This window comes from Vigna unguiculata, chromosome 9 (genome assembly GCF_004118075.2).
Source record: "Vigna unguiculata cultivar IT97K-499-35 chromosome 9, ASM411807v1, whole genome shotgun sequence".
Lineage (NCBI taxonomy): Eukaryota > Viridiplantae > Streptophyta > Magnoliopsida > Fabales > Fabaceae > Vigna > Vigna unguiculata.
In genome coordinates, this window is record NC_040287.1 from 11,541,427 (window position 1) to 11,554,551 (window position 13,125).

General features: G+C 32.7%; 1 protein-coding gene across 2 annotated transcripts; it reads left to right on the plus strand.

Moving 5' to 3' along the window:
- The first annotated feature begins 426 nt into the window (after window positions 1-426).
- LOC114162661 (boron transporter 1-like) lies at window positions 427-6,343 on the plus strand. Of its 2 annotated transcripts, XM_028046618.1 has the most exons (12): window positions 427-1,716; window positions 2,023-2,105; window positions 2,192-2,384; window positions 2,483-2,621; window positions 2,746-2,917; window positions 3,165-3,331; window positions 3,434-3,607; window positions 3,715-3,810; window positions 4,307-4,444; window positions 4,525-4,844; window positions 4,973-5,243; window positions 5,772-6,343. In XM_028046618.1, exons 1-12 carry the CDS (start codon window positions 1,613-1,615, stop codon window positions 6,081-6,083), a joined length of 2,169 nt encoding a protein of 722 aa, XP_027902419.1. In that variant the 5' UTR covers window positions 427-1,612; the 3' UTR covers window positions 6,084-6,343. The 2 variants fall into 2 exon arrangements, with proteins under 2 accessions (XP_027902419.1, XP_027902420.1); XM_028046619.1 differs by lacking the exon at window positions 2,023-2,105 and having other exon boundaries at window positions 428-1,716.
- The last annotated feature ends 6,782 nt before the right edge of the window (window positions 6,344-13,125 follow it).

Genomic DNA, 13,125 nt, shown 5'->3' on the forward strand with positions numbered 1-13,125 from the left:
TTACGTCCTACTTGTTTAACTTTCAAAATTGCAATCTGAAAATTATTTATTAAACAAAAAATAAAGTTAATTTTATGATACCTTTATGACAATTTTTAAAAGTAAACACAAAACAGCAAACTTTTTGCACACGCAGGCCATGATAAACTTTTCCAAACTACTCAATAATACAATTTTTGGGGTTGCAACGATAACACAATCATTTCTTTAAGTCATTAATAAAATATTTTTAACACGCAACTATCATTTTCCTAAACGGTTTACCGAAAGAACAAAACAACTTGTTCATCTGTATCTTAAGTGTGTTTGTTTTAACTATTTTGTCTCTTCTGCACCTATGTCACACTATTTATTTACTACTATGTTCTTTCTACAACTTTATCACTATCTCACTATTTTCCCTCTAATCCCATGTTATTTTTATATAAATAAACTATTGGTCTCAGCATAACAACACTACCATACAAAACCTCCTCACGGCAGCATTTGTAATTGTTTGTTCTTCTGAGAGACCTGTCTTGTTTTCCTATCCTCGAAATTCGTTAGCTCATCTGTTTTGCCTTGTGTTTATTTCAATCTTGTCTACAATAGTGTCCACTGTTTGTGTATCTCAGTGATTAAATGTAACTGCAATCCATTCCCCTTCTTTGGTTCACTTCAAGCTGTTCTTGTTCCTTTTGGAGTCTCCCTGCAGAAAAATGTAAATTTGATTTCGGATTAAGATACCCTTTTGCTTTTCAATCAATGCCCAAATCCTCAAAAGTCTTCTGAATCTTTCCAATCATGGTCTCATTCATGGAATCTCGTTAATCTATGCCAGATTCCCATTTGGGTCTAGCTGACTCATATTTGACCTTTCTGATCTTTTGATGAGCATTCTTCTCAGTTCTTTTAAATTGTAACAAATGCAGGTTGTGAAGATGTGTTTCCGTTAGTTGTGTTGGATTGCCCTCCATAGCTATAGCTGCAGAACTGAAATTTGATTAACATTCGTTTGACTGTATTAACTGTACCATGTAACTTGGTGCTGCCAATCTGCTTCTACTGTGTTATTTCTAGGAGTTCGTTTGGTCTCTATGGATAGCATATGGAGGGAAATGTTGGATCTAGGATTTGTTATGGCTGAGCGCTAGTCTTGATTTTCAGCTTTGAGCAGAGTGTCTACTCTTCTTGTTCAAGTGTTGACTATAGCATAAATTCTCTAATATTCTTTCAGTTTCTCTTGGATATGTAATCCAATTTCTTTTTCTCTCAATTACTGACTTGTTATTTTGTTACTCATAACAATACATCCAAAAGTTCTTCATAAATTCTTTGAAATGTAAATTCTTCTACCGGATTCATTCATTCAATTTCTTCATCAAGGGCCTGAAGGCTCAACAATAAAAACAATGAGTATACCTTCTTCAAGTTTTCCTGTTTGGGATGATATGTAGGATTCTGGTATCCCTGCCCTAGTTATATTTGATATTTTCACACATTCAGCTTTGATCACTATGTAAACCTCTAGAGCTCCTTCCAAGTATTTTTTTTTTCTCTTTTTCCTTTCTGTTTTTGCTCTACACATCAGAATTTAAGATCAATATCAGTTCCTTGGTATTCCAAGACTTTCATGGAGGAAACATTTGTTCCCTTCCGCGGGATTAAGAATGACCTCAAAGCAAGAATCACATGCTACAGACAAGATTGGAGCAGTGGATTCCAAGCAGGAGTCAGGTTTGTGCTATAAATTTTCTGATTCAAAAATATTACTGTTATAACCAAGGTTTTAAATTTCCGTCGTGGTTTTGTTGCACTCATTGATATTGTAATAAATTGCTAACAAATGTGGTCCCAGAGATCCCAAAAAGCTTCATGTTGTGGCCAAAATCATGGCAGTGGACTAAGTTTTAAAACCTTGGTTATAACTTGACTTTAGATTAGTATTCAAGAGTTCTCTTCCCTCTCCTCAAAATCAATCCCACCTAATGCGTGCAAACTTAAAATTTGTCAATGGTTTAATGTTTATGTTGTCTTATATAGGATTCTTGCCCCAACTACATACATATTTTTTGCTTCTGCAATTCCTGTTATTTCTTTTGGCGAGCAACTCGAGAGAAATACTGGTACATCAACATTTTTCAGGTTCAGTCTCCTTTTGGTATTTTAGTCATTGTTTGCTAAGTAATGTATCTTTGATCTTATTACACAGATGGAACTCTCACTGCTGTGCAAACTCTTGCATCAACAGCACTCTGTGGAGTTATCCACTCAATCATTGGAGGCCAGCCTTTGCTCATACTTGGCGTAGCTGAGCCAACAGTTCTGATGTATACATTCATGTATAACTTTGCTAAGGATCGCAAGGATTTGGGACACAAACTGTTCCTACCTTGGACTGGATGGTATCTTTGGAGCTCCTTGAGTGGTTTACTTTTTGTTTAGAGCATTACTGTTGAACTGAAGTTACGTCTTAATGATTTATTCGTTTATTTGAACTTAGGGTGTGTGTTTGGACTGCCCTGTTGCTTTTCTTGCTGGCCATTCTTGGTGCATGCTCCATAATCAATAGATTCACTCGTGTTGCTGGTGAATTATTTGGTTTGTTAATTGCAATGCTCTTTATGCAGCAGGCTATAAAGGTGAGTTTGCATCAGCCATTAACCATGTAGCAACTTGTATCTTGTATATGTGGTTCCCAAATAGGAATCTCTCATTCATAATTACATGAAACGAAACTCATGTTTAATATTCCCTATTGTAAAGGGACTTGTGGAAGAGTTTGGTGTGCCTAAGAACCAGAGAGAAGGTACCAATCAGATTGCCCTCCAGTCATCTTGGTTGTTTGGCAATGGAATGTTTGCTTTGGTTTTGTCATTTGGTCTTCTTTTTACTGGTCTACAAAGCCGCAAAGCTAGATCCTGGCGTTACGGGACAGGTATTGATTAGATTTATGAATTATGATCTGCAAATTCAGTAGGGAAGTTAATTCCATTACAAGATTGAGCACAAGTTTGGGATAACTTTTGACAAACCAATTTTGTGACTTTGAGTGGTAATTCAGCTGTCTGTTTCCTTTTCCCCATTAGTCAAATATTTCCTTAATGTATTCTTCTGAGTAATCTCTGCACCACAATAGCTTCTTATCAACATTTTCATTGTTATGAAACATGGTTATATTATAGGTTGGCTACGGGGATTCATAGCTGATTATGGAGTCCCTCTAATGGTTCTGGTATGGACTGCTGTGTCTTACATACCAGTCAATGAGGTTCCAAGGGGAATTCCTAGGCGACTTTTCAGCCCAAATCCATGGTCTCCTGGTGCATACTCAAATTGGACTGTTGTCAAGGTGATTCTGATTATTTATGTTTGTATTACTCTGATAGCACTTTGTGGATAACGTCTCTATACAGAAAACTACATTGTTGCTTACTTTTGTTAAATTTTGCAGGAAATGTTGAATGTGCCCATCCTGTATATTATTGGAGCATTTATACCAGCAACTATGATTGCTGTGCTTTACTACTTCGATCACAGTGTTGCATCACAACTTGCTCAGCAGAAGGAGTTCAATCTAAGAAAACCCTCATCTTATCATTATGACTTGCTGCTCTTGGGATTTTTGGTATGTAATTTCTTAAAATACTTTCACATTCAATTGTGGTACCAGTGCAATGATTTCTGCTGCATCTGCCTAATTTTCCTTTTCAATTCCTATTCATTGTTGGCCAGACCATATTGTGTGGGCTTATTGGAATCCCTCCTTCTAATGGTGTGATTCCTCAATCTCCAATGCACACGAAGAGCTTAGCTACTCTAAAACATCAGGTAATATAGTTTTTACTGACTTTTAAGTACAATATATCTCAACATCATGGATGCTTTTTTTCACTTTCTGTTTTTAAGTTTGAAAGGAAATGGTTTGTTTTTCAAATTTCTCAGAATCTAACCATCTCAGTTCTGCTTTAACTTGTTCGGATATGTTGTTGAATTATATATCTATCTTGATTCTTGAGTATTTATTTATTTTTTTGGTATCTTTTACCCTGTCTGATTATGCATGTCACAAGTGGACAATTATGTTAGGATGAAAGAGTTTGGTGGAAACAGAGGAGAGTGGTAGATTTTCATTTTTAAGTAATAGAATCATAAAATATTTATTAAAAGAAGTAGGTAACGAGTGTAGGGCTACGTATAATCTCTTGTTTCATTATCATTTTAAAAGTTCTCAAATTTGACCTTTTGCTATCTATAGACAAAAAATCATCACCCATTCTTGTCTAAGCTAGTTGACTGTCATATACCTTTGATTTGTATGAAACAGCTTTTACGGAATAAGCTTATATCTACTGCACGAAAAAGCATGAGGAGGAATGTTAACTTGAGCCAGTTGTACCAAAATATGAAAGAAGCATATGATGAAATGCAGACTCCGTTGGTTCCCCAAATGCCACCTACCTTGGTAAATGTGCTGCATGATTTCCAATTGATTTGAAATTTGTGATCTTCTTTATCCTTATCCTTGGTTTATTCATCAAGCAGGGGCTGAAAGAACTGAAGGAGTCTACCATTGAACTGGCTTCAAGTCATGGATATATTGATGCCCCTGTTGACGAGGTTGTCTTTGATGTGAATAAGGATGTTGATGACCTTTTGCCAGTTGAAGTTAAAGAGCAACGTCTAAGCAATCTGCTTCAGGCATTGATGGTTGCAGCTTGTGTGGCTGCTATGCCCCTTTTGAAGAAGATACCCACTTCAGTGCTCTGGGGCTACTTTGCCTTCATGGCCATTGAAAGCTTACCAGGAAATCAGTTTTGGGAGCGAATCTTGTATCTTTTCACTCCCCCAAGTCGAAGATACAAGTATATCAATACTTATAGTCAATTTCATCAATCTTAATATTAACATATGCTTGTGTGTGTTTGCGTTCACATTCAGTATTGGCAGTTCATTTTATCTGATTACCCTTTTTGCTTCTCTACTTTCCTAGACTGCTGGAGGAATACCATGCCACCTTTGTTGAGACCGTTCCCTTCAAAACAGTAGCCATGTTTACTGTGTTCCAGACAGTGTACTTGCTTCTCTGCTTTGGCTTAACCTGGATACCAATCGCTGGGGTCCTTTTCCCACTGTTAATCATGCTTCTTGTCCCAGTACGGCAATATTGCCTTCCAAAGTTTTTCAAAGGTGCCCATCTTCAAGAACTGGATGCAGCAGCATATGAAGAAGCACCTGCCATTGCTTTCAACATGTCCTTTGAAGTAAGTAGTTCCAACCACATTAAGTTTTCCTTAACCTTTATATACTTTGACTTTTAGAGAAATCAAATATAAAATTTACTTTTTATAAAAGCTTGTTTGTGAGTATGAGTCCAAGTTTTATATTGAGTAAAAACATGAAAGTTAAGCACCATATAAGAATAAAGATCTATAAATCCATTGTTTGGGTGGGAGGTGGTCTAAGTTGAACTCATGTCTTATTGGTATTATATCACCTAGTAAGAAATTTGGATTTTCAGTTGGATTTTTCTATGTTGTTTCATCTGTAGTGCCTTCAAAATACACCTATGAGTACTGATTTTGATGTTTTAAAATATATTAAAAAGATTTTTAAAGTACCAATATCGATCTATCTTGAAGGCACAACAAAGAATAACATTAAAAAACTCAGTAGAAAATCTGTACTCGTAATGAATTTGGATTCTCCTTATTCTTTTAAATTGACTTGTAAGATAAAGGTTTTATCTGGGAGAGCTCTTGTTGACAGTTTAATGCCTATAAACCTGACAGGGTCCAGGTGGGCAGGCACCAACAGTAAATATCAGTGGTGGGGAGATTCTTGATGAAGTTATTACTCGGAGTCGTGGAGAGATTCGCCGCACACAAAGCCCGAAAACAACAAGTTCAACACCAACTTCAACTGGAGATATAAGACCAGCTAGTAGCCCTCGGATAGGAAGAAGCATTCCCAGCCCTCGAGTGACTGAATTGAGAGGGGAAAGCAGTCTGAGACCAACTGGGAAGGAGATCAAGTTAATCCAAACACCTAGTCCACGCTCACCAGTTATTGGAAAAGTTACCAAAGGTTCACCTTCAAGCTAAAATGCACCTTCATGTTACGCTCTAGAGGTTATGAACTTGGTTTTGTGACAAAATTGTTGTCTTTTCAATGCGTTTTCTTCTTTCTTTTTTAACGTCTTTTATCAGAGTTTGTTGTTTGATAGCTACTTTGTCATTCTTAGTAATATAAAAATGGGCAGGGATATGTTGAATGTTAGTAATGTTGTTGTTTTGGATTTTACTTTTGTGTGGTTTTGGTGATCTTTAAAAATCAATAAAAGGGTTGTTTGGTGCGTTGAAAAGATCCTTTCTTTAATAAAAAGTAACAAAGATAAAGATATATATCTAAGATACCTTTGAATTTTTGTTGGATGGTGTTATGATGCAGTTTAATTTATGTTTGATCGAAGTTTGTAAACTTGATTTTGGTGGATGTTGGTTTTACAAAATTGATTTTGGTTTAAAGTGACATGAAGTGAACTGATTCATGTTTAGAAACATTTAGAAGGATACAACTTTATCTGTTGAGTTTGATTGGAAATTAATTGGTGCAATAAATTCTCTGCAAGAAAGATTTGTTCAAAGATTGAGGATCTTACTGTTGTTCAAAGATTCAACACAAATTACTAGAGTTTGAATTTAGGTTAACTAGATATTACAAAATTGACTTATAAAAAAATTTAGAATTTATTTTATAATATGTTTTTAATATTAGTGAGATTTAATACATTCATACCACTAAATTTATCTCTCTTGTTACCCATTTTGAAAATATGCGAAGAGTTTTGACAAACAAATTCTTTGAAAATGAAATAAATAAATAAATATAAAATTTACATAAGAAGAAATATTCTGTGGAACTGCTATAAAGTTTTCATCAATCTAATATGCCGTATTGAACTGAGTTCATTAAGTGATTGTCAAGAAAAATTCTATAAATTTCTAAAAAAATAACTTGATTTTATTCATTGTAAAACATTTAAACGTTGCTTCTGTCTTTAAAGAACCGGGTTCAAGTTTGAAAGTTAAACCTCATTTTCGCATAAAACGTGACACTGTTACTTTTTAACTACTTTAATTAGAATTTTTTTTTTTTGACAAAGCTTTCAAATATTTCTATAAACTATTAAATTGTTTTTTTAATTAGATACCTAGTTTTACTTCTTTCTCCAAAGATTCGATCACTTTAAATGAGATAAATATTTACCTTACAACTTTTCTCAAAACAAAGCTTTTAATTTCATATATAAATGTACCTGGCAGTCATTCAAATACTTATAAATTTGGAGATCACAACTTTTTCAAGTATAGGAACTAATTTAAAAAATTCAAAGTAAAAAATTCAACTCTTGAAACTTTTTTTTACTGTATTCATTATAAGAAATAGAGTAACAAAATATTTGTGTCTTATTTGTACATTTACTTGTGCAAATAATTTCCATGAAACACTAATTTCAATGTAAAATTAATGTTTACATAGACAAGGCCATGATATGATGTGTTAGCTAACATCTTTTCTTTTGTTTTCTTTGTTTCAAAACAAACATTTAGGTTTGTTAGCAATATATTAAAGATGTTCTTAATCTTCCATTTTAAAGTGTTGATGTTGATGTGATAATGTCGTCAAGTCTTTATCACAAGGTGGTTAGGAACTTAACCTTTCCGACCATTTGTTTGTCACAATTAATCAGTTGTACGGACTGATGAGTTAATCTTACCAAAATATTTCTTTTCGTGCATGTGTTTTAAGTATGGAAAAGAAAACAATTATTTGGATATTCATAGTGACACTTTAAGAGAGAAAAGGAAAGAAAAGTATCATCAGTCAAATGTTATGTATTAGTTATTGCTAATTATAAGTGATACGATATAATGCTTTGATAAATGTTATGTGGAGAGAAGTATCATATAGTGCAAATAAGAGGTTTTACTTTATCTTTGTTACGTTTAAATTTCCACTTAATAAATTGGTTGTTGTTTAATATTAAGTTTGTTCACGAGTGTTGATATTTATATTTAAGATATTTTTCATTTTAGAGTTTAAAGATATGTTATAATTTTATTTTTAAAAGACGTCTTAAATGATTAAAAGACGAAGGTGTATTTAAATTATTTTTAATTTTGACTCCTAAACGACATGAAACTATTGAGCATATTGGAATAAGTCCTCATCTGAAGCCTACAGGAAATGATGGTTTAACTTTAGAACCACTTTTCTATTTCCTAAATTCCTAAGCTCCAAAGTAGACAATATTTCTGATGTGGTGATTGACCCTAAACGATACTATTTTTCAACATACTTGAGGTCGAACATTGGCACCATTTGAAAAAATGGTACTAAAGACAAACCTTCCTTTCCCTTAACTCTCAATTGTGAGTATATTTTAGTATGCCTAATAGTCAAACATCGTTTAGGAGTTGAAGTCAATGGCAATTTATATGTTTATATCTTTCTCCCTTAAGGAATGGAAGCACCTTTTAATGACAAAAGCGTGAAAGAGCTCTAGACTTCAAAGAAGCCTCAAATGCATGAAAAAGTGGTTCCAAAGACAAACCATCGTTCCCTTTACCCCTTAACAAGGGACTTCTTTTGATAGACTCAATAGTCTCACATTAATTAGGAGTTAAGACCAAGGACAATTTGAATATATATTCCTCTTTAAACTTTTGAGGTATCTTTTAAAGACACAATCATAACATAGATTTCATGTCCCAAGCAAAAATACCTCATCCATCCTAACAATGTGATCTCAACAAACTTGAGGTTAGAGCATTCACATTGTCGACAAGGATGAAAAGATATTTCAAAAGAAGAACTTTCATTCCCCTTAACCATCGACAGACTTGTTCGAATATGCATAATAGTTACACATTTCTTAAGAGTTGAGGTAAAAAAAAAATTATATACATTTTCCTTCCTTAATCCACTAATGCACCTTTTAAAAATAAAACCATGACAAAGCTCTAAACTCCAAAAATAGATAATACCTAGATGTGATGATTGACCTTGTTGTAATGAAAAAGAGAAAGAAGTATGGGCTATCCCTTGTGTAAAATGCAAACATAGGATAATGTATAATAAAAAATCGTACACAAAACATAGGCTAAACCCTTTCATGATTAATATAAATAACAATGTATCTAACAATATCTAATAATATCTAACATTCCCCCTCAAGCTGGTTCATATAAATTGTATGTTCCAAGCTTACAAATATAATTAATTTTAAGTCTGATAAGTGTCCAATATGTGATAAATTTAAGATGAATATGACACTTATCTTATTTTGATTTTAATGAATTTATGTTTAAATCACCCCAATTAAGCTTGTTTTTGTAGTTCACAATATCAATAGAGAGTCAAAGTGGAAAAATAAAGAAAATGAATGAATTTCAAGCAATTCTGGAAAAAACTAACACTGGTGCAGCTAAGCGGCAGAGTTGAGGTTTGAGCCATACTAGCAAACCCATTATAGAAGGAAACCTCAAGCACAAAACTTGAGGCTAAGCCATGAAGATCCCTTCTTTAGGAAGTTATTTTAGGAGCTGCAACACCAAAGCATGTGGCTTGAGCCATAAAGGAACCCACCTAGGGAGAAAACCTCTACAGTTGGAGTCACAAGTGCACTGCTGAGCATTACCTTGGATAGTTTATAAAAATAGAGTTGTATCCCTATTTAGAGAGACTTTTTTTGTAAGGGTACTTTTGAGAGATTCTTATAGAGCTTTTTGTGGACACTTTCCCGTATACTTAGTAAACATTATTTAAGAGTAAAAGAGAGGATGACTCTTCCATGTGTTGTATTGTTCTCATCTAGTCTAAGGAACTATCTTTAAGTGTTGAAGCAAAGATGTAATCCCTTTGAACTCTCTTGTATTGGTACTATTTCATTTATTAAAATGTGCTTTACATGTTTGTGAATTAGTTTATGCTTATTGTTGGATAAACTAATCACTTGTCTTATCTCACTGGCTTGGGATTGAGTGCGAACTGATTTCAAGTTGTGGTCTAACTAATTTTCCTCCTGCTTTTATATGTTAGGAATAGATCTAAGGCTCTAACTGGTTATAGAGTCTTGATCTTAATGTAGGTGATTTATTCGAACAATCACTATGGAATCATACTAAAGTTTGATGATCCTAGGCTTTAGGTGTTAGGAATGAACCTAGAGTTACATTCAAAGAGAACTTCCAGGACATGGTTGATTGTATCTTTGTAAATATTATCTGTATCAATACAAGAGAGGGATAATATGGTGAAATCTAGCTTCAACATGACTTTTAACTTTGAAATGAATCCTTGCTTAAATATGTTTTTAATCCAACTTATCACTTTAGATTAATACTATTTTTTACATCAAATATGTTTTTATATTCTTCATGCAACTCAAACACTGTTTTATTCAATTTAAACTAGTTAGACTTTGTATTTTCCACCAAATGCCTATGGATACGACACTTCTTGTATTACAAACTACCCATTATATTTGCTGAAAAAATTGATTGCATTGGAACATCAACAAGGTTCCCATAAAGACTTAGTAAAAATATGTGCTAATTAATCATTTAAGTTAATAAACTTAGTTTTGATATCTCCAAGTATAATATTTTCTCAAATAAAAAGATAATCAATCTCATTATTTCAATTAAGTATTAAGTCCTAATCTAGTATTCCCTTTAATGGAATAATGTATTATAGACTTCTTAGACCATGAGTAAACAAATATATTTAAAGACATTATATTACTTTAAGATAATCAAGTTTATATTGGAGATATTAGATAATTAATTATTATATCATAATATCTTGAAGATATAATAGAATATGATAATAAATTATTATATCATAATATATTAATTGCAAATATCTTGGAGAAATTATATAATATCTTGGGAATATAACTAAATTTGATAATAAATTATTATATCATAAGATATTATTTTAAATACTTGGGGTATGTACATAAGTCCCCAACCTAGATGCCAAAAATAAGGTGCATGTGCAGTGTGTTGGATGAAGGAGTTTTTATCATTCTTCGTTAGTTATAGCTTGCGAATGTCATGTATACTTGAATTTAGTGAAATGATGTACTTAAAAGAATGACATTCTCGACTAAAAAACCTAATTTATATAAAAATAAATCCAAACTAAGATAATACAAATACACATCTCACCAAGTTAATAATTTAGCTCTTGAGAATCTTATTCTTTGCTCGAATGTACTCCATCAAATTTTGGTAAGAACTATAAATAGGATAGGAAGGAAAAAAAAAGCGTCAATGATTAGATAGAATTTATCTTACAATACTTTAATATTAAATTTCTTATGTTATGCCATAGCGTACCCACAACTAGTACAACTACATGTTTAGATTGTAATGATTAAGGATGTAAAAATAAATCTGTAATTACGGATATTTGCGGATAAAATCTGAAACAGGTAGGAAATTGATATTATAAATGAATATCTGCGGGTAACAGATACAAATATTTTTTATATTCACATGTTAATGGGACGAGTATGTGTATCATAATATTCGTACCCATGGATACCTGTACCGGCTATACTCTAATTTAAATTATAAAAACTTAAAAAAACATGATTGAAATATTAACCTATAAATTTTGAATGAGTTATTTTTTATCATTTGATTTAAAAAAAAATATTTTTTTATAAATTGTCATTCAACACTATTTAAATGAGTAATATGGACTTTATTTGAAATTTATGTATTGCATTTTATTTGAATTCATGGTTAAAATATTTTGTAAAATAATTTAGTTTTTTTTTTCTTTGTAAATACTCCAAAGTACCTGTAGATATCCGTAGATATTAAGAAAAAATATGCGAGTACCCGTAGAATGGATACCTGAACAAATATGAGAATGACTACAGGACGAGTATTTATCCAGCAGGTAGGGTGCAGAGCACTGACGAACTTTCATATATATTTTAATATATAATTTTAAATATTTTTAAAAAAATTAATATTTCTAATATATTTCATATATTTATATTCTAAAAATTTGTATACATCTATATTTATATATTAGGAAAAGTTTTTTTTAGGTTGTACACATTTATGTTTTAATTTTATATTTTTTAAATAAAAATAATTATTTTATTAATATTATCTTTTAAATGATTATTTGTGTAATTTAACTATTTTTTGATTTGATTATTTTTTTTAAACATAATCATCATAAATAAAAATTAATTATAGTAAAATTATAAAAAATATTTATATTTGATTTATAATTATAATAATAACAATAATTATAATTTTATTATTTTTTATTACCATTAAAAAAGTAAATATAATGTTTTTACTAGTTTATATAAAAATTTTGAGATTACTCTTTTGATTCCTATTTTTGTTCAAAAATTTGGTTCACCAGTTTTTTTTGTCTCAATTTGGTTCTGATTTTTTAAAAAATGATGCAATTTTGTTATTATTGTTAAATTTCTTGAGTCGGATTTTTCATCAAAATTGAAGTTGTAAACAAGGATAATTATTTGTTGATGTAATTGACAGAATCCTAGTGTCACTAGTGCAGTAAGAGCTTTTGGCCCCGGTTGTTTTTGATATTCTGCTCCGGTTCCAGAACCGAGGCATATTGGGGTGAGGCAAAAAAGGGTGGTTTTTGGCCTCGGGTGTCAACCGAAGCCATAGGGGGTACTTTTCTGTCTCGGTTCCCTGGGACCCGAAGCCATAGGGGTACTTCGCTCGCACCACCATTAGCACTGTTGCGCTCGTCCTCGCCACCGAGATCGTCGGCAAACGCTGTCGCAGCCAGACCTTCACTAGCACTGAACGAGCAACTCACCACGACGCTCACTGGTCTGAATGCGACAACGACAAACCACCATGAACCAGTAGAGCCAAGAGATCTAGAGATCCAGCACCTCCACCGCTGTTCGAAGCATAACTTCAATCCACTGTTGCGGGCAACCCTACCACTCCACCGCCATCACCACCGCAGACAAAGGAAGACAATGACCACCAAATCACGCCTTTGCCGTGAGCCGCGAGCACGCCTCCTTCACCAATGACGAACCAAACACCACCGCACGAGAAAACG